We start from the raw sequence: 20,370 nt of genomic DNA, 5'->3' as shown, positions 1-20,370 counted from the left end.
GAACATGCAAATCCTACATGCAATTCCATCATCACAAGGTTGTTCTTTGGACACATCTCAAGTTCTTACCAAAAGTGCAACACTTTTTCATCTAAATAAGGAAACGGTGATTCGTATCTTCTGTCCAATGTGCCATGCAAATCCTCACAAGAAAGCCTTCTATAGTCTGGATTGCAAAAGGGTTCTCACCTGCTACTTAAAAAGAACTGAACATTTTAGAAGATCTATTCAACTTTTTGTCTCCTTTGATCTAAACTGACCTGGTATGCCAGTTGCAAAAAGGACCTTTAGCAAAACTGTCTGGCTTCATGTATAGAATTCTGCTATGAATAAACAGATGTTCCTTGCAACTCCAACAGATCGATTTTCATCAAATTAGAGCTACAGCAGCCACACTGCTACTCAAAGTATTGCCTCACCTCACTGAATACCATCTGCAAAGCTGCTACTTGGTCCTCTCTTCATACTTTTACAGCGCATTATTGTTTGGACCAAGCTTCAGCACAGGACAATGCCCTTGCTTAAGCAGTATTGGCCAATCTCCTGCTTATTTTCAAAGGAGAAGGGTGGCCATCTTCCGACACAAACTGCTTTCCGTTGCAGGACCAGCCAAAGTTTAAGGGGGCGTGTTGGCAGAATACCGAAGGCGGGACAGGGACGTGGTTAAGAGATGGCCGGCCTCGGCCGATAATGGAAATAAGAAGGCTGGCTCTGACGAGCATTTGGCCGACTTTAAATGGTCCTTTTTTGTTCATGACCAAGCCTTGAAAAGGTGCCCAAACTGACTAGATGACCACTGGAGGGAATCGGGGATCACCTCCCCTTACTACCCCAGTGGTCACCAACCCCCTACCACCCCCCCAAAAAAAAATTAAAAACTTTTGCTAGCCTCTATGCCAGCCTCAAATGTCATACCCAGCTCCATCACAGCAGTATGCAGGTCCCTGGGGCAGTTTTTAGTGGGTACTGCAGTGCACTTCAGGCAGGCGGATCCAGGCCCATCCTCTCCCTGCCTGTTACACTTCTGGTGGTAAATGGGAACCCTCCAAAACCCACCCGAAACCCACTGTACCCACATGTAGGTGCCCCCCTTCACCCATAAGGGCTATGGTAGTGGTGTACAGTTGTGGGGAGTGGGTTTTGGGGGGGATTTGGGGGGCTCAGCACCCAAGGGAAGGGAGCTATGTACCTGGGAGCAATTAATGAAGTCCACTGCAGTGCCCCCTAGGGTGCCCGGTTGGTGTCCTGGCATGTGAGGGGGGGGGGGCCAGTGCACTACAAATGCTAGCTCCTTCTACGACCAAATGGCTTGGATTTGGCCGGATTTGAGATGGCCGGCCTCGGTTTCCATTATCGGCGAAAACTGAGGCCAGCCATCTCTGTCTGGCGATCTCAACATTTAGGTTGACCTAAATGTTGAGATTTGGCCGGCCCTGACCGTATTATCGAAACGAAAGATGGCCACCCATCTTGTTCTATAATATGGTTGGCTCCGCCCCTTCCCGGGGCCACCCCGGAGATGGCCGCCCCTCCACGTCACAAGGGGCTAACGACTCTAACAGCTGACTAATAAGAGCTGTTCTAAAGACTAAGACAATATCAAACTAAACATCCCTAAACTTTGGAGACACCCACTTATGTGCCTGACCCTGTATTGCTTGTTGATGAAAAAAGCAATGTTTCTCACTTGTAATAGATGTTTTTTTCCACAAACAGAAGGATTGATAAGCACACAATCACTCCCAGCTCCTTGCGAGTTGTTTATATTGAGCTCTGAAACTAGCTGAGAAATGCAGATTATTTGCACGAGAAAGACTGTACATGCTCAGAACTTTACACTAAGTTCTGAGCTCTGGCAGAGAAGTTTTGTCCTAGTGCCACTGGATGACCTCACCCACTTGTGTGCCTTATCAATCCTGCTGTCCGTGGAAAACACTTGCTACAGGTAAGCAAATATTGGTATGGGTGGGCTGCATTATGAGGCTGTGATACGAGGCAAATGAATTAATACTTCAGTCACACAATGGAAAGTAGCAGAGATAAAATAATACAGATTGTACTGAACACTATTGAGACAAAGGAGCTACAAGCTTTTGAAACGTCTTCATAAAATGCTGCTGACCCTGCTGCAATGTGCAGGTTTTGGATACCTCAATAGCCTTTTTTTTTTTAGATTGGGGTTTCTCAACTCTATCCTGGAAGCACACCTAACTGATAATTTGCATAAGTTCAGTCTCAATGTAGCTAACCTTAAAACTAGAGTGATTACATATGCTTTCCGGAATGGGTTGGGAAACACTATTTTAGATGCTGGTCTAATAAGCTATTACAGTTTGGCAAGATTTCAGTTTTTGTCAGATCAATACAGCTACTAGAACGCTGCAAGACAGGAACAACTGCAAGGTACTATACTTAGGAATGAATTATTAAATGCATCAAATATAAAATGCAGAATGACTGGCTCAGAGTTGGCGGTTACAGCAGACCATAAAGTTGACAGCAGACAATAATATAGCAGTGACAAAACAAATGCATCACTATAATTCCTTATCTTAAAGCAGAGTTTGGGGCAAGAGCTATCAATAGCCATCACTGTACTAGGATTTATTAATAGGAACACGTTGCAAAATAATGTTCATACTCTGCTCACCGTTGTTATGTTGGAGTGCTGTCTCCAAATTTGTGACAAATAAGAAGAAATCGGGGAAAAAAAGTCAAAGAAAAAGAGTCTTAGAGGGTGAGTACAGTTCAAAAAGAAACTTAAATCATTTTTGTTTCTTCAAGCCTTGGATTAGAGCTTTCTAGACTACATTTTATATCTGGGCAATTGTTTGGAAGTTTATATATGTGGAAGTTTATTTTATATGTGTATTGTATATGTTTTACAATCTGTCAATCAAATCTGAAAAACACACTATTTAAAAGAAATAAAACACAAAAATGTCGATGCCTAAATTAAATGATCTATGAGGAAAGAATGACATAATCGAGTTATTTTGCTTGAAAAGAGAAGTGGTGACTTCATAGCAGCCCTCAAAAGACAGCTTACAGTAAGGATTACAATTCTGTGTTTTTTCTGTCTCCGTTGAGAAAAGAATAAGATACACATGTCAAATATAGCAAGGAAGATTTTTGGACAGACCTTAAGAAGAACTAAGAATGGTTAAATGCTGGAACAAATTACCTAGAAAAATTTAGAAAGGAGCAGATGGAAGGTTCACAATTGTGCTGCCAACCTCTAGTGGTGCATAACTATCTGCATCCCCCCTCCCTAAAATACACATCTTTTGAATACAATAAAGTTTCTGTGCGTAAGAGAGCTAAGAACCTGGGTGTGTGTTGGGGGGGGGGGGGGGGGGAGCAGTGGTGCAGCTGATGACCTAGGACGAATAGTAGGACCATGTGCCTCTGCTGCTGTAGTGCTCCATATATCTGATGCTATGGCATTTTTAGTGGGGAAGCAGAAGGACCAATTTCCCCCACCCATCCCCATCATTACTAGTGTTGTCCAGCTCTGCTAAGCAGAAATAGAGGAGTAGCCTAAGGTTAGATTAGCTGGATGAGAACCAGGGAAGCCGGGGTCTGAATCTCAGACATGTTTTGTGATCTTGGACAAGTCACTTAACACTCCACTGCCTTAGACACAGACAGACTAAGTTCTCAGGGGGATACCGAAAAACTACGGTACCTGAATGTAGCTTGCCTTCAGCAACTAGTGAAAAAAGGTAAGAGTTAAATCCAAATCTCCATCCCTGCAGACTTTGCAAGGGGGAAAGGAGAAGGAGAGGGGCAGGAGCAAGAGTAGCACATGAAGGGGAATGTGCCATTGTGCAATGCTTGGAGCATAAACTTTCCAGATTGTTTCTTTCTGATCTAATCTTTCTCTTTTGTTTTCTATTGGCATTTTTCCTCTCTGTTCTTTCCATTTTCTCCCTATCACCTCTGCTACATATCCTCCATAGCTCCTGTGTTTTGCTAGTGTCTCTGACATTTGCAGCACTTCTTGAATTTTTCCCTTTCCTGCCATCATTTCTACACATTTATCTCCATTTGACAGCCTCAGTCTCTTTTCTTTCTTTCTATATCCCTCTTTTCTTCCACCTCTCCCGTTAATATCTCGCATGGTTTTACATTTGTTCTCCTCTCTCCATCTTGCCCTGATACATTATTGTAGTGCTGAATAAGAATAAGATGATGCAGTCACGCGCCCATGTGGGTGCAGTGTAAAAAGATTATAGAGGAGAATTTGTTAGGATACTGCAGGGGTGGTCAATCTCGGTCCTCAAGAGCTGCAACCCAGTTGGGTTTTCAGGATTTTCCCAATGAATTTGCATGAGATCTATTTGCATACAATGGAGCCAGTGCATGCAAACAGATGTCAAGTATATTCATTGTGAAAATCTTGAAAACCCGACTGGATTGTGGCCCTTGAGGATCCAGTTACCCATCCCTGGGATATTTCAGTGATACGTTGAAAGTTCTTGTGCCTCCTTCATTTGATCCTTTTTTGACTTGCAAATGCTAGCATTTTATTTAGTTGCATATTCATATTACAAAAAGTCAATTATATTCTATTGTCTATGGTAATGAAATGAATAAAATGGATATGCATATATACATTAGATTTATATAATAAAGCTGAAAACATAAGGCTTGGAGAGATGCAATTAGGACTCTTGCAACCAGAATAGGAAACAGGTTAATAATTTACTCTGCTCAGTGGGATTAATGAACAGCTGTTGAAATTAAACATGAAATCAAAAATCTAAGAAGCTGCCAATATTAAGCAATTATTTATAATCCATAAGTGAAAAAACATCCACCATTACATGGAGTTTTAATAACATATTTTCAAGATATTTAACCCATGGTGGGAGCTTATGCAATAGAAAAATATCAAGTCCTAAACTAGCCCAACAACCTGCAGCTGTTAAACTTAGCTCATGTGGAGAAAGATACCTGTGAAAAGTCTTCATGAGAAATCTTAGCAGCCAAGTAAGTTCTTGAGGGACAATACGGTTTCTTAGCCTTAGCTTTTACCCAGTTTATGGGTCAGAATTGACTTTGCTAGTGCCCCAAGGTGACCCAAAGCTTTATGCTGGAAGTAAGGCATTATTTCTGAATTGGACTATGTACCCCTTGGCAAAGAGGGTAAAGGGCTTAGGAATTTATGTAGGTACCAAGTTTTCTTTGGAATCACATGATTCTAATATGGTTAAATTGAGTTTCTTTAACCTGAAGTAAGTCTAGAAATGTCCTTTTTTGGAGGAAAAATGATTTAGGACAGTGGTGCAGCCTTACTTTTATTGCATTTGAGACTACTGTAATGGTCTTTATGTTGGTTTCCCTAGGAAACTGATTGTTCACCTCCAGTTAGCAGAGAATGAAAGAGTGATTGGTGCAAGAGCTTTCTCAATGGTCCTTGGCTAAATCTCTGTTGAAATCTCTATAGTGGTTAGCAGTGAACTGCAGGATACAGTTAAGATCTTAAGGCTAGAATTAAAGTTTTATATGGGATAGGGGTCCTGCTCTTTGTATAATAGGATTTTTCCTTAAGATCTTCACAGAAGGCCCTACTGGAAGTGCTTATGGTAAGGGAGACAAAAAGAGTGAGAGTATGTAAGAGGGCCTTCTTGATCATAGTGCCCACTCTTTGGAATGGAATGCAAATTGAGCTGAAGTTGGAAACAGATTATGCCTCATTAAAAAAAAAGCTGAAAACATGGCTTTTTCCACTTCAATGGTGATTGAGACAGAGCACCTTATATGAAGTGAGTGGGCAGATGAAGTGAGGTGAGGAAGGATATATGAGTTTATTAGTATTTTATTGTATCGTTGTTTTATGGTTTAATTTTATATTGTGAACTGTTTTGGATGTCAGGAAGTATTTTTTCACGGAGAGAGTAGTGGATGCTTGGAATGCACTCCCGCGGGAGGTGGTGGAAATGAAAACGGTAACAGAATTCAAACACGCGTGGGATAAACATAAAGGAATCATGTTCAGAAAGAATGGATCCTAAGGAGCTTAGCCGAGATTGGGTGGCAGAGCCGGTGGCGGGAGGCGGGGATAGTGCTGGGCAGACTTATACGGTCTGTGCCAGAGCCGGTGGTGGGAGGCGGGGCTGGTGGTTGGAAGGCGGGGATAGTGCTGGGCAGACTTATACGGTCTGTGCCCTGAAGAGGACAGGTACAAATCAAAGTAGGGTATACACAAAAAGTAGCACATATGAGTTTATCTTGTTGGGCAGACTGGATGGACCATGCAGGTCTTTTTCTGCCATCATTTACCATGTTACTTGACCTGAAAGTACATTTCCACAAAAAAGACTCCCCAAATGAAATATAATTTTAAACAAAGGAATACGTATTTCACCCTCACCCCCCCCCCCCCCCCCCAAGCTGGACAGAAAAAAAAATAGACAACTACATAGGGAGTTTCAGAATCAGGGTGAAATCACAACTTTCCAGGAAAGGAAAATTCTGTACAACCTCTCTTGATGAGAAAAAGTTCTCATAAATAAAGCCTACAAAATAACCAAAATATTATCATCAAGCCTGCAAAGGAAGCTCTGTAATGACATGCAAAAGTGAAGACAGTGAGAAAGTGGAAGGCGAACAATCAATGGGACACTTATCAGGATACAAATTATATCACAATGATAGACTCGATCAAATTGGAGGGGGGGCTGCACTATATATTGAAGAGGAAATTGAGTCAAACAAAATAAACATTATACATCAAACAGATAGCAGCATGGAATCCTTATGGATAGAAATTTCATGTGTGAAGGGAAGGTGTATACTGGTAGGACTGTACTAACTATCCGCCAGGACAGAATGGGCTCTGTTCCACTGCAGTATTACATCTCCTTCTCCTTCTCCTCTCTTTGTCCCTTAAGCACAGAGTGGTCTCTTGGGTCCCATGGCGGAATTCCCTACTTACTGCTCCTCTACATCCATCTTAGCTGGACTCTCTCTAGGAGAGGAGAGGAGAGGAAAGTCAGGGCTCCTCTCTTGTTCTTAGATGTTATACTTTCCATCAAAGGTTCATAATTGAATGCTATTGGATCAGACTCTCTGAATGTACCTCTTACTGTTACACTTTGATTAGCACCTCTTTTCTGGAGCCCAGAATGTTCTGTCTGCAACTGCAATGATGCAGTGCTTTGGCAGACTGCAACATTATATGCACACACATATGCTTTTGGAAAAAGAGACAAGGAAATAAAATTGTGGATACTACGAGCTAAAATTAGGGCAATGGTCAGCTGCTCATCAGTAATTCAAATCACAATTCAGCAGCTCTGCACACCTCTAATAAATATACCTATACCATGTAATTGGCAGAAAACTATAGGGTCTATATCTAGCTTCAAAAAAATATTCTCTATAATCCTACAAGATGTCTCCACTCTGTATCTGAACATGGTTTGTCTATCCCTTCTGTTTCCCACCCAGCAGCAGGCCTCCCTCCCACCCAGCACCAGGCCGCCCGCCCGCCCTCCAACCAACCAACCATCAGGCAGGCCGCCCGCCCTCCATCCCTCCCTCTGAGCACCAGGGCCCCCCCTCCTCCTCTGAAATTTAAAAGGCGTACCTCGGGGTTAAGGCGGCGTCAGCAGCGAAAAGTGTGTTCATTGCTTGGCGCGCCTTCGGCCTTCCCTTCTGTCTCTCAAGCTCTGGTCCCATCTATGAGGGCAGGACCAGAGCTTGAGAGACAAAAGGGACGACCGAAGGCGCGCCAAGCAAAGAACACGCTTTTCGCTGCCGCTGCTGACGCCACCTTAACCCCGAGGTACACCTTTTAAATTTCAGAGGAGGAGGGGGGCCATGGTGCTGGGAGGGAGGGAGGGCGGGCGGGCAGCCTGGTGCTTGGTTGGTTGGAAGAGGGAGGGAGAGCGGGCGGCCTGGTGCTTGGTGGGAGGGAGGCCGGCCTGGTGCTCAGAGGGAGGAAGAGTGGGCGGACCAATGACGGCGCGCGTGCCCTCTCTGGCACGCGTGCCATAGGTTCGCCATCACTGGCATAGTAAAAGAGGTAACTGTGTCCACTGGAAACAGTGATCATAACATGATCAAATTTGAGCTAATACCTGGAATGAAGTCACTAAGGAAATCTATTATAGCAGCATTTACATTTTTGAAAGGGTGACTAAGATAAAATGAGGAAGATGGTAAACACAGGAAAAGTGCAGAAGTATGAAGTACAAGTTCCACATAGCTGAAACTTCCCAACAGTTGCCTGGGGCTAAAAGCTAACAAGAGAAAAGTGCAGCAAATGTGTTTCCTTCCAGTCCAGCAGGACAGCTGTATGGCTGGAAAGGATACAGGGCCCATCCCTAGCATGGTGCAGCCCCATGCTAGATTTGTAAACCACTGCTTTATAGTCATCTCTTTTGGTTTACTTAAGGGGATGGGTTGGGATTAAGCTTCTGGCTGGTATCCTCTTTTACTTGCCCACAACAGATCACTGCTTTATAGTCACCTCTTTTGGTTTACTTAATGGGTGGGTTGGGATTAAGCTTCTGGCTGGAATCCTCTTTTGCTCACACACAACAGATCACAGCCACCTCTCACACATGCCCAGGGTTCCAAATGGTTTGGAGTCATCTCCTCCTCCTTCAAAAGCAGCTACAGAACATCTAGGATCTGTCTCAGCCACAAAATTACAGCCTCCAAGATGTATTAGCATCTTATTCACTATTCTGTATGCCAGTGACATATTTATAGCTAAAAGGATGCAACATGAGGAAGAATAAACAGTACAATTATGATATTTGTGGGCTGGTAGTGAAGTGAGTTTAGAAAACAAAGGCCTTTCAGAACGAACTGCATTGCATATTAAGGTATTACATAATGTCTAAAATGGAAAAGATCTTTAATTTGATTGAACAATAATGTTGCTATAGGCTTACACAATCTACAGGATTGCTTTGTATAGACAGCGGAACTCCTTAAGCGTTTTGGAATAAAGTGTCAATACAATATTTCATACTCCTACATAGCTAGCCGCCGTGTGTGTGCATGTGAGCTTTCTATAACAGCTTATCTATTTATTTGTTGAGGAGCAGCTGTATCAGTTGTTCCAAGATCTCATGCTGGACAAAGCCACCTGTTCTTCAGTGCTCAGTCTGGAATCATAAGCCAGTATAAGTAGAACAGTGCTCTGTTCTCTAAATACCACAAGGGCCAAAGAATGAGGTGTGCACTGTTGGGAATCTAAGGGGTCCCAAGCCCCCCCAAGAAGGCTAGAGTGACCTTAATCTGACTCCATCTCTAAATAGCACTAGTACTGGGGTAATCAGGGGGTTGTGAAGTTCTCAGAGAAATTGCCACTGAGAGAGACGTTAGGTCTCAAATCCCCGCATTAGTCCGCCTCTCAGCACTGGCAAGGAATAGATACCAGCCTTATGACAAACTGGATTTAGGCTACAGGTTATATAATGCAGCGAATGATAGCCAGATGTAGCAAAAGCATTTGTACTTACAGCCTTTCATCATTAAGTGAAGCCCACAAACCATCGTTTAGAATGGAGAGTTTATTTGCATATCAGATTTTAATCAGGTACATTCATCAGACAAATTCTGGATTCAGCTGACCGGAGCTCTGCTGCTTCCGAGGCGTTGGAGAAAAGTACTCCCGAGGGCTTGCATGCACCCTGCTTTTATACAATTTGGTCACTATACAAGTCTATGGAGAGGGATTTTTTTTCTCTAATATTGCTTAATCTATGAGTCATGACCTCCGGCCAGGTGCTCTTCCGTTTTAGTATTGCAACTTGTTGTGCAACTTCCCTTTTTGTAATAACTTCCTTAGATACGGACATCCAAACATCAAAACATGAACATCTCCCTAGATACGGACATCCAAACATCAAAACATGAACAAAACAACTTTTTTATGAAGATATCTAAATTTGGATATATTAGGTTAATATCTTTTTGTGATCTGGGTTAGGATTTTAGCCATCGATTCCTTGATCTTGGCTTTTGCACTGCTTTTGAATGTCACACCAAATTCTAATGAGGCCTAGTCAGTGCCTTTTAGCAGTTTAGGCTGTTTAAGGTATATAAATTGACCCACCACTATTCCAGTGGATGGATCCCAAGCGGGGACACATATTAACTTGCAGGAAAAGCAAGTCCTTGCTCAGCCAGTCATAGATTTTTAAACCTAGCTGGTATTTTTACAGCCTGAGTCCTAAAATCTGGCCTTCCACCCTTCCGGTGGGCATCCAGTGAGGGCCTCTTGCTGTGGTATAATTATACATTCCCCACTTGTCACCCCCTCTGGAGAGGGGTGACACAAAACTAGTTTGTCACAATCTATTCCAGAAGGTGACAAGCTATCAAACGAGAGGGGGAGTTTTGGTCTTATAAATTGCTAGAAGGTATGGTGCAAAACAGGAAACTTCATTCTCAGGTGATATATTATTTGGGCATATGGAATTCCCTTTATATTACCCAACCCCTTGGGCTTAATCCTGATGTCATCTCCCTTGAGACTTACTCAAACCTGTAGTGAGAGAGGTTTTATGAATGGGACAAATCCATGAGTTCATTTACAAAATCCCATGAAATATAGGTATGCGGGTAATAGCAATTGCAGGTGAATCATACTAATAAACAATTTCAGGTCTTTCTATGGCTTCTATTGTATCTGTAGCATAGTGCATGGGGAGATAATCTAATGTATCTATCTCAGTGGTCTTGGGAAGGAATAGTGGTTTCGATTATGCATTGTTATGGGCTCAACAAATATATGGTTAGTACTCTGATTGCAGGCTGTTTTAGGTTGTAGGTAGTCAGAATCCTTAAATAAATATGAGGTTGTCTTATACAGCAAAAAGGGTCAATCCTAGAAAAATTCATATTAACAAAGGTCATGCATGGAGCTTGACATATGCATAATGACCTGGAAGTATGGGAAGCATTTTATATATCCTTTACCCCACTTGGAGCTTAGTCAAACCTACAGAAAGACATGCAGCTTAAGTAAGCTTAAGTAAGCCTACACCAAAGTTAAACAATTGCATAACTGTTTGATACTAACAGGGTTTACACCTACATTATGATATCATAGCCAGTATTAGGGTTTGATGTTACCCTTGAATCTATAATGTCCATAAACAGCAACAGTAATTCTCAAATTAAGTATCAGTTCTAAAGTCTCTTTCATCAATCATGGTTGAGGCGGTGGAAGCGCTGAAGAATCTGGACGGAGATCTGGGTTTTCAGGCTGGCCTGCTGAAGGAAGTGGCTGGTCTTGAGATGGGTAGGCTGGTAACATCTGGTTCTACGGCTGAGTAAACCCGTATATCTTTCACATGGACCCAAAACTTGTGATCCAGTAGTTTGCAAGGTGTAAAGATTATTGCCACAACCTTGGGGGATCTAACATCATTTGGGCCTGGATAGATCTTGAAGACGTACTTGTGGTGTACAAACTTGGATCTTTCCATGTCTTTATTCTAGGCATGCACAATCATAATCAGTCCATCAAGAATCAAATAATATATAGATGTCAAAAGAAATGAAAGACAATGTAAACATGGAGAAAACAGTGCTAATTAAGTGCAAAAGCGAAACCTGATTGGTAGGGATCAGAGCTTCAACTTAAACCCTCTTAATACTAGGAATTGGGATTTGCATAATATATCCCCATTTCTGGCTTGCATAATATGCAAGACAGATTGGTTATTACTACGAAGAGATGATCAAATAACAATAGGTCTGTATATGTGAGGGCCTCTTGCTGTGGTATAATTATACAGCACCAATGCCAAGATTAGAAAAAAATATATATAAATCTTTTTGTCTCTCTATTTATTTATTTTAATAGTAACAAACAGCTAGCAATTCCCTTCCTCTTCAGAACCTATCTACTAAAGCTGCAATAAATTACTGCAGATTGTATACTCCAGACTGCAGCCCCTTGACATAAGCTAAATTACATAAGCTAAAAGCAAGTGTTAAATGTAGCTCCTGCTCAGGTCAAAGTACCTAATTTGCTAATGACACCATCAAGCCATTATGTATCTGTTTAGTAAATGTGAGTGCATTTAAAGCACCCACATATGGGCTGAATAGTATGTACAAAAGGCTCATCACACACAAATATGTAACAATTAATTGCTATTGTGAGAGATCCTTGACTTGGTCTCTTCTCCAACATGCAGAATGACACCTACCTCCAGGCACCTGAAAAGAAGAATCCTTTTGACAAATCCAGACCATCCCCAGACACCCCCCAACCTCTCCAGAAGAAGATTCCTCTCAATATGATCCCCTCTGACCTTTAGAACCCCTTCCCAAAGGGAAGCCCCTTTGAGAACCCCTTATACCCAGAACAAAAGATTTCCTCCATCTCCTGAACCTGCATCAAAAGAAGACACTCTTCCCCAATGACCCCAGCCAACCCCCTCTGATGTCGCATCAAAATAATTCCTCCCACAGGACCCTCTGCAGAGTTGGCAGGATAAAAGGTCTTTACCTCCTACCAACACATTATTCAGTGCAGAGGCATAGCCAGACTCGTCTTCCTGGAGATATTTTCTAAGAACACAGATTTTATTTCACCTACCCCACATCTCCTCCTTCTCCTCTGTGGTGTCCCGGTAAAAATAACAAAACATAAAAAAACAATACACCATACAATCCAAATAGACACGTCTTTCATAAAATAATCAAGGACACATATCTACATGATGTAGCATATGAGAAAAAGAATGAGTAAAACTAATTTAGAAATGTCATATAACATATGACAAAATGAAATCTAATTTTCATATGCTTTATGAAACAACCATGTTTTGAGTTTTTTCTTAAATTTAGGAAAAGAAGCTGATGCAGGGTAATAGAGAGCTCACTCCAGAGTTTTGGCCCTACAATTATAAGCAAGCTTGAAAGCAACAGAAGATCTAACAAGATGAAAAGAAGGGACTTAAAGAAGACCCCACCTTCTGGAACGGAGTGTCCTAAATGTTTGATAAACACACAGACTAGATATAAATGCGAGCCCCGCCCATGTATACATCCCTCCCTTGCAAATAAGTACGATGTAGGTTAAGCAGGCATTTGCATAATAGTACTTAGGTGCCATGTTAGCACCTATATGCTAAGTGCGCACATACCGCATAAGTACTAGTATTCTAGATGTTTACACACATAACAGGCATGTAAATGTAAGCACCTAGATTATAGAATTATCCATTTAATACATAAGCTCCATAGTTTCTTGCTCAGACATTCTGAAAAGCCAACAGCAAACACTCTGAAGGCATTTCAAGAATAAAACAACCCACAGACACTTCATTGATTGCTCTTAAGTCCCTAACTGCAAAAGTCAAAATGTCAGATAACCTAGTAAGGTCATGAATCAGCCATGGACATAAACAGAGAACTTCAGGGGTAAGTCATAACCTGAAGCAGCTGGTCTTTTATTTCTGATAAACTGAGATGCTATTCATAAGAATACAGAAAAAATATATATTTTTTGAAGGACAAAAAGATCAAAATAGTCATAAGCAATGAAAACATACAGACCACACATCTTTGCTCCTTACCTAAAATATCACTTTTTAGACAACAACACCATCATAACAAAAACCTTCCCAAAAATTGTTTATTTTTTAAAAACTAAATCTGCTAGCGTATGAAAATGATGCTGCTCAGTAACTTATTACACAAATAATAGATTTTTTTTCTCACGAATATGGTAATAACATTATTCAGTAGCACTTTATGCATAGAATGATATAATGTTTGAGCAAGTTAAAAATAGTTTTCACTTATAATTTGCTGCATTAAAGCAGGCCTCTGGAGAAAAAGCCTTCAGGTTGTCTGCATGAGACTGCTCTATGGCTTACATTATCCCTGCCCAGCTTTCCTGTTAACAATTATTTATGTAGTTTGATACTGAACAGGAAAAAAATGCATCAGATCAGAAGCAGAACATTTAAGGAACTGTAATTATTAGACAATGCCACTCTGCTAATCATGGAGGTCATCTCAAAGAATAATTTTGGAGACGTGCATTTTACCAAGCTCTTTCCCCCCTTCTCCCCCCCCCCCCGTCAGAGAACCACTTTAAAAGTAAAAATACAATGACTATGCTGCAGGTCTTCCCTGTATGTAGAGCAGCTATCTTTCCACAGTGGCAATATGATAAATATCTATTAAGAAGAAAGAATTATAACTCACTACACAGTGAAAAATCACAGTACTTTTGACTTCATGGACTTTGCTTGATTTTCAAAGTGAAAGTACACACATACATTTAATTTTAAAAATTACCTCAGGAAAAGCACCCCCATACATTTATAACTGCTAATTTGTATGGATGGTTTTTTGAATTAAAATATATGTATACTTTTAGAAATGTAAAAACATGCACATACTTCCAAACCCTACTCCTAACTCAGCACCACAAATGCCTCTCACTAATGCAGGTAAAAGCATGCATGTGGGGAGGGGGGTGCAATATAAAAGCCCATTGTGCAGGGAATATACTATGTAACTGTGGAAATGGCTTTCATTGCTCTTTAAAATACTAACTTAAGCATATTTCTGGAACAAAGAATTTTTAGCTTGATCATTTCACCTAATATGTAGTATCCAGGATAGTGTGGGTTTGCCCCCGAACAACGCTGACCCTGACAAAGGATCTGGGTGGGCTTCTACCCACCATGGCTATGCCACAGGTGATAGCTCACATGAGATACATATGGTACAGATAATGCTGTTGTAACAGGGCGTGATGGTAATGCAAAATTTAAAATTATTGCTCCCCGATACACTTTCTTCCTCATGGTTTCCCAGGTCTTTGGATCCTTTCTGGATGGGGTGTGTGCCAGCATTCTGGATGATTTGGTTCACTTGATGCCTGCTTTAAAGACCACAGACCGATGATATAGCTGTTGCTAGTCATGCCCTAGTGAACCTTGTTCCGGAGCTCAAGGTGTCTGGAGGTTGGTTATATGGTGAGAAGTGTTTTCCAGATTGATATTTGTACATTTTGGAGGATTTGATGGACTGGCATAGCTATTTCCCTTATGGGTGCTCCAGGATTGCAGGATGGAGTGAAAAGCCCTATTATTGCCTGGTGTTTGAGTGGTACTTAGGGCAAGCTCCTTATAGACTTTCTGTAGGAAGTTGGAAGGTTCTTCAACCGGTTCCTCGGGGGTAGCTTCTGCAGGAACATGCTCCCATCGCTGAAACAGGAAAATCTACAAAATGAGTGGGAGTCTTCTTGGTACATAAGTACATAAGTAGTGCCATACTGGGAAAGACCAAAGGTCCATCTAGCCCAGCATCCTGTCACCGACAGTGGCCAATCCAGGTCAAGGGCACCTGGCACGCTCCCCAAACGTAAAAACATTCCAGACAAGTTATACCTAAAAATGCGGAATTTTTCCAAGTCCATTTAATAGCGGTCTATGGACTTGTCCTTTAGGAATCTATCTAACCCCTTTTTAAACTCCGTCAAGCTAACCGCCCGTACCACGTTCTCCGGCAACGAATTCCAGAGTCTAATTACACGTTGGGTGAAGAAAAATTTTCTCCGATTCGTTTTAAATTTACCACACTGTAGCTTCAACTCATGCCCTCTAGTCCTAGTATTTTTGGATAGCGTGAACAGTCGCTTCACATCCACCCGATCCATTCCACTCATTATTTTATACACTTCTATCATATCTCCCCTCAGCCGTCTCTTCTCCAAGCTGAAAAGCCCTAGCCTTCTCAGCCTCTCTTCATAGGAAAGTCGTCCCATCCCCACTATCATTTTCGTCGCCCTTCGCTGTACCTTTTCCAATTCTACTATATCTTTTTTGAGATACGGAGACCAGTACTGAACACAATACTCCAGGTGCGGTCGCACCATGGAGCGATACAACGGCATTATAACATCCGCACACCTGGACTCCATACCCTTCCTAATAACACCCAACATTCTATTCGCTTTCCTAGCCGCAGCAGCACACTGAGCAGAAGGTTTCAGCGTATCATCGACGACGACACCCAGATCCCTTTCTTGATCCGTAACTCCTAACGCGGAACCTTGCAAGACGTAGCTATAATTCGGGTTCCTCTTACCCACATGCATCACTTTGCACTTGTCAACATTGAACTTCATCTGCCACTTGCACGCCCATTCTCCCAGTCTCGCAAGGTCCTCCTGTAATCGTTCACATTCCTCCTGCGACTTGACGACCCTGAATAATTTTGTGTCATCGGCGAATTTAATTACCTCACTAGTTATTCCCATCTCTAGGTCATTTATAAATACATTAAAAAGCAACGGACCCAGCACAGACCCCTGCGGGACCCCACTAACTACCCTCCTCCACTGAGAATACTGGCCACGCAATCCTACTCTCTGCTTCCTATCTTTCAACCAGTTCTTAATCCATAATAATACCCTACCTCCGATTCCATGACTCTGCAATTTCTTCAGGAGTCTTTCGTGCGGCACTTTGTCAAACGCCTTCTGAAAATCCAGATATACAATATCAACCGGCTCCCCATTGTCCACATGTTTGCTTACCCCCTCAAAAAAATGCATTAGATTGGTGAGGCAAGACTTCCCTTCACTAAATCCGTGCTGACTTTGTCTCATCAGTCCATGTTTTTGTATATGCTCTGCAATTTTATTCTTAATAATAGCCTCCACCATCTTGCCCGGCACCGACGTCAGACTCACCGGTCTATAATTTCCCGGATCTCCTCTGGAACCCTTCTTAAAAATCGGAGTAACATTGGCTACCCTCCAGTCTTCCGGTACTACACTCGATTTTAGGGACAGATTGCATATTTCTAACAGTAGCTCCGCAAGTTCATTTTTTAGTTCTATTAATACTCTGGGATGAATACCATCAGGTCCCGGTGATTTACTACTCTTCAGCTTGCTGAACTGACCCATTACATCCTCCAAGGTTACAGAGAATTTGTTTAGTTTCTCCGACTCCCCCGCTTCAAATATTCTTTCCGGCACCGGTGTCCCCCCCAAATCCTCCTCGGTGAAGACCGAAGCAAAGAATTCATTTAATTTCTCCGCTACGGCTTTGTCCTCCTTGATCGCCCCTTTAACACCATTTTCGTCCAGCGGCCCAACCGACTCTTTGGCCGGTTTCCTGCTTTTAATGTATCTAAAAAAATTTTTACTATGTATTTTTGCTTCCAACGCTAATTTCTTCTCAAAGTCCTTTTTTGCCCTCCTTATCTCCGCTTTGCATTTGGCTTGGCATTCCTTATGATCTATCCTGTTACTTTCAGTTGGTTCTCTTCTCCACTTTCTGAAGGTATGCAGACTCAAGGGTCATGCTTCACAGATTGGAAGCAAAATAGCAGTGAATAGGTCTGTTGGGGATCTGTTATCTGTGGGATAAACGGTATGCCCACTGGAGAACCTGAGTCTGATATGGTTTACTCAGAGTTTAGGATTACAACACTGTCTTGAATAAAATATTGTAAAAGCTGCATTAATGAGCTCTGTTGGTTTGAAGTTGCTTGCTTTGGCAAAACTATGGAGTAGTTGGGGAACAAAAGGGACATGGATCTATTGGATTATGCCCCTTCCTGCATAATCCAATAGATCCATAACACAACAAAAATGATCTCCTTCCTCTCATTAACAAATAAAAATACATGAGTTAGAAGCTACAAAAGTTATTAAACTGATATTCTGAGGATTTTGGTCATATTGTAACTCGGATGATTTAAATTAATTAAGTGGTATGTCATATGTATATTAAGAGTTTAAAATTCTGCTCCGTGCCACCGCCGTCAAAGAGTCCCAAAATGGGGCCCACATGCGACAAAATGCATCTCCCCTGGGTGAGGTCAAGTCACCAATATCTCTACGTTCCAAGGAGCAGAGAAAAATCATCCTTGCCCGCCACTGTGATAATTCCGGGCGGTCGACCGCTATCCACCGATAAAGAATGGTTTTCTTCCCCATCATAACGGCTTTTTTAAGAAAGGACTTCAACCCTCTTGGCGGAGGCTGGACACACTGAAACTTGCTGGCCATGAATGTTGCTTTCTTTTCTAGCGATACCTGGCTTCATTGACCTCTGTGAAGTTGCTCTTTGTAGCAGCAGTGGAATAGTGTGTTGGGGAGGAGAAGAGGGGTGGTGGGGAGGGGAGGGGGAATTAAAAGAAAACTTTGTATTGGATGGTTGATGTTATCTTCCTGTTGTTGTTCAACTCACGCTGTTCTAGCTTTGATCGGGTGTAACTGCTTACTGTCTTCAGTATGTTTTCAACCATCAATAAAAATGATTGAACCATAAATTAATTAAGTGGTGATCATGTTGAATGGCATCTAAGAACCTAACCTGGGTATATACATGCATGCTATGATACTATGTCAACACACCTCTGTCACTGAAGTCATCCACTAACAAAATCTCTGCAACAAGCTCAGGTGGAGAACGATTCAGAACACTGTGTACTGTGCGGAGAAGAGATGACCAGCCTTCATTGTGGAATGGGATAATCACACTGGTATTTGGCAACTTCTCTGCATACAATTTACTCTTGCAGCTGGAACAAGATGGAGGGAAATAAATGTTACTTACAATCTTTATAATCATGGTAATATAGTAGCCACCAGTAATTAAGGGCCTGTCGGCCCAGTCAATATACCAAGTTTTCCTATATTACTACTAGAGATTTTGCTTTGTCCCTGGTAACCTGAAGAATTTGAGACATGAGATATATTGTGCTTAATATGCGATAGATTAGATAGAAAGAATGAGAATGTGTATGAGTAACCTAAACAAAATCAGAGCTGAGGTCTGGAACCATGAACTTTTAATTTGCAAATATCTATGCATTTTCCCCATATTTTATATCAGTAAATCTGGTCCCAAAAATACCTACTCTGGTAATGGCACTGAAGGTTCCGAGTTGAGCCATGCACCAAGGCTCCTTCTGGAACCTTACAATTTACAGGCATGAAATTGGCCAAAAATGTGTCACTCTTATGAAATAAGAGACTCTTGTGTTAGGCTTGTTGCTGGAAGTGCGACAAGCCTAACATTGCCAAGTCAAATTTATTAAATTAACTTTTTGTTTGCTTGCTTAAAGGAAGTAATTTGGTAATGTAGGGCACATTAGAAACAACCTCAACTAATATCTGATGCAGTCAGGATGTGCTTTTGAATCATACTGCTTTTTCTACAGTTTTTGCAACCACATCCAAAGCGATCTATCTGGGACAACGGAGAGTTAAGTGACTTTACCCATTGTCACAAGGAGCTGCAGCGGGAATCGATCCCAGTTCCCCAGGACCAAAGTCCGCTGCACTAACTGCTAGGCTACTCCTCCACGCCACTCATCATTCTTAACAACCAGATTTCAGAAAGAGCAAGACAGCCCATGGTTAAAATTTCAATCATTAAAATAAAGCAAAATAGCTTATCTGAAACAGATGTTCTCAGAAGATATCAGGGAGTCACTCCATATACAGGGGTAAAATAATTGGTAACGAAGCATGAACAGGACATCCCATGCCATGCCAAATCACACAGGGCCCCTCCCCCTTCAGTTCTATAGGTAAATACTAGAGAGAGAGAAAAAATGAACTCCTCATTGTGCAGATGGGAAGCTTGTATGAGGATTACTATTTATTTATTTGTTACATTTGTATCCCACTATGCTGCTGTCCTCCAAGGACATATTTTACAGGTAAGCAACTTTGTTTCTATTTCTGAGGCCAGGCAGAACAGTGGTACTCACAAATGGGATTCCTTAGCTAGAAACTACCTGTAATGAAAATAGAGGGGGGAGGGGGGGGGGGGAGAGAGAGAATCAACATGGCTAATGGGCAACAAACTAATACAATTCAAGTGAACCTATAAAATATCACTAATATATAAGTGAGGGCTTCCAGAGCAGGACAAATCTTCAAAGTTATTTGCTGGGAAATTGCTTTTAAACTTTGGAAATATAGATTTAGAGTTAAATAGGTTATCTCAGTGTCTTGAAGGCAGTTTAAGGAATTTAGGGTTTTGTTTCTTTAGCATTTAAAGTCTCTATTACAGTTTCATAGGCTAGCAGTTAAGGGACTATTCTAGAATTTATTATAGCATCAGTGTACACCAGAATTGATAGTCACAGGAAACCCCAATTTAGAGATTTAACTTTAGTTTTGCAGCACAGCTTAGCTTCCATAGTATAAAACCCTTTTCCTATAATTTTAAAACGTTAAAACTTGAACTTTCTTCCACAGCCTACAACATTAACAGCCAGCCTCTAGAAGGTACAGCGGGGCCTAGTTTAGTCTTCAGGATTGTGAAAAATTACAAGAAGGCCCTATGAGACTGGAAGACTGAGCATCTAAATGGCAGATGACGTCAAATGTGAGCA

At 41.6% G+C, this 20,370-nt stretch overlaps 1 protein-coding gene across 1 annotated transcript in view; it reads right to left on the bottom strand.

Moving 5' to 3' along the window:
* GALNT10 (polypeptide N-acetylgalactosaminyltransferase 10) overlaps positions 1-20,370 on the bottom strand; it is a 293,160-nt gene that overhangs the window by 145,185 nt on the left and 127,605 nt on the right. Inside the window, exon 4 of the mRNA XM_030211003.1 lies at positions 18,377-18,543. Coding sequence (XP_030066863.1) covers positions 18,377-18,543 — 167 coding nt within the window. The remainder of the gene's footprint in view (positions 1-18,376; positions 18,544-20,370) is intronic.

The sequence above is a fragment of the Microcaecilia unicolor genome, chromosome 8 (assembly GCF_901765095.1).
Source record: "Microcaecilia unicolor chromosome 8, aMicUni1.1, whole genome shotgun sequence".
NCBI classification, from domain to species: Eukaryota; Metazoa; Chordata; class Amphibia; order Gymnophiona; family Siphonopidae; genus Microcaecilia; species Microcaecilia unicolor.
This window is presented reverse-complemented; position numbering and strand designations above follow the sequence as displayed.